General features: G+C 43.5%; 1 protein-coding gene across 1 annotated transcript in view; it reads left to right on the top strand.

Annotated features, from left to right (window-relative positions):
* Positions 1–1065: 1065 nt before the first annotated feature.
* Positions 1066–1667, top strand: part of TRMT44 (tRNA methyltransferase 44 homolog (S. cerevisiae)) — a 19593-nt gene continuing 18991 nt past the window's right edge. Inside the window, exon 1 of the mRNA XM_009328888.1 lies at positions 1066–1105. Within this exon, the coding sequence (XP_009327163.1) occupies positions 1066–1105 (40 nt within the window). The remainder of the gene's footprint in view (positions 1106–1667) is intronic.

Raw genomic sequence — 1667 nt, 5'->3', positions numbered from 1 at the left:
CTCTGCTGCTCCCAGAAGCAGATGTCGGAGCGCCCTCTGCTGCTACCTGCTCGTATGACAACCAGCAATTTCACTTCATGCAGATGGCAGAGCTCCGCGTTACGCTTGTAAGATGCAAGGATGATCGGGCAGGGGAACAGAAGCTGGCCGCATTATAACATGGGGACTGGCTGGAAGAAGCAATTCTCAAAGGTACTGGGAGGACATCCAGGCCCAGGGCTGGCCAAGGGCTCAGTATGGACTGTGAGCATAATAAAGTACAGAAACTACTAGTCTGGCATTCTACTTTTTCTGTCACTTTTTTTTTCCTCATCATCTCGAGGTATCTCCTTGCTGCCTTTCTTTTCTTTCAACCTAACCCTCTTATGGCGGTCATTTTCTAGTTCTGGACAGTACAGACATAGTAGAAGCGGACTGATAGTATTTCGAAAGGTGTGGTGGGGGGGAGGAAGGCATTCAGAAAGAGCATTTCAACCTGAAGCCAAATAAACAGACATTACTCTTCTAACTGGACAACTGGTCAATCACCTAGAAGTTCAAGGCTTCTGGCTCAGAACAGAGAAAAATTTACATCAAAATACTGCAGTTATTGCATCTAACTTTATTTACATTGCAAATCAATGAGATTGCTCAAATGAGAAAACCTAAGTGTTCATAAAAAAGTATCCTATACTTCAAAAAAATTACAATTTCTCTGTCTTCACACAACGTTTTAATATAATTTGGTTCCAAGCAAACAGTTTCAAAACTGATTAGGAAACCCAAACAGGCAGTTACAGTAGGAAAGTAACAAAGGACTGCCCTAAGGTATAACCTCAGTGTTAATTTCAGCCTTGTGCTGACATTTTGAAATCTGCACGTGGATGTGGCAGTAAAAAATAACACGTTATTTTCAACTTGCTGAGAACTGCTGCAGTTTCACTGAGAAATGCTGAGTTGAAAGCCTTTTTATGTGGAAGGTGCTCCTGCTAGTAACTCAAATTCATGACTGGACAACAACGGTACGCAAATCAGGAGGGAATATTTCAGTTTGCAGTGCATTATCGTCAATTATCTTGCATAACGATGACACAGCTCAGACACTTGGTAGCCGTCAAGAATAACGGTATTGTACACTTATCCTGTCAGAAATACCATTACTCGCAAATGCAGAGCCGCTAGAAAATAAAATAAAAAACTAGTGATGACAGTTGCCCAGAGAAAGACAACACCGGAGGTTAAAGGCAGGGAAGTAACCACTTCTTTAAGAGTCCTTTAAGATTTCATTGCAGAACCGCTATTTGAACTGCTTAAACTCAGTGCGGGGTCTCGTTTCTGCTCAGAGAAAAAAAAAACCAAAAACCAAAAAACAAAAAGCTACGTAATGTACTGGGGTTTACTACAAAAAATGTACTGAGTTTTTTTCCTTGAAGAGTCGGGCTGCTGGGGGCCTGTCAGGTTGCCAGTCAGCGTTCCCAGTTTTGAGTCCGCTTTCAGAAAGGCGTTTCTACGCTGAGGTACCGTAGCCGCTGTCACAACGATACAGACCTTCCTCAAACAAAAGCCATAAATACGTTAAAAACCCTCCAGCCTACATTTGCTTCCGGGAGCAGACGGTACCCCGGATTTTTCAGTACAGCACCGCTGCAGTTTCTCACCGCGCCCCCCACGGCGGGGGATAGATCGGA

Source organism: Pygoscelis adeliae, unplaced genomic scaffold, assembly GCF_000699105.1.
Source record: "Pygoscelis adeliae isolate BGI_AS28 unplaced genomic scaffold, ASM69910v1 Scaffold66, whole genome shotgun sequence".
Classification (NCBI taxonomy): domain Eukaryota; kingdom Metazoa; phylum Chordata; class Aves; order Sphenisciformes; family Spheniscidae; genus Pygoscelis; species Pygoscelis adeliae.
This window is presented reverse-complemented; position numbering and strand designations above follow the sequence as displayed.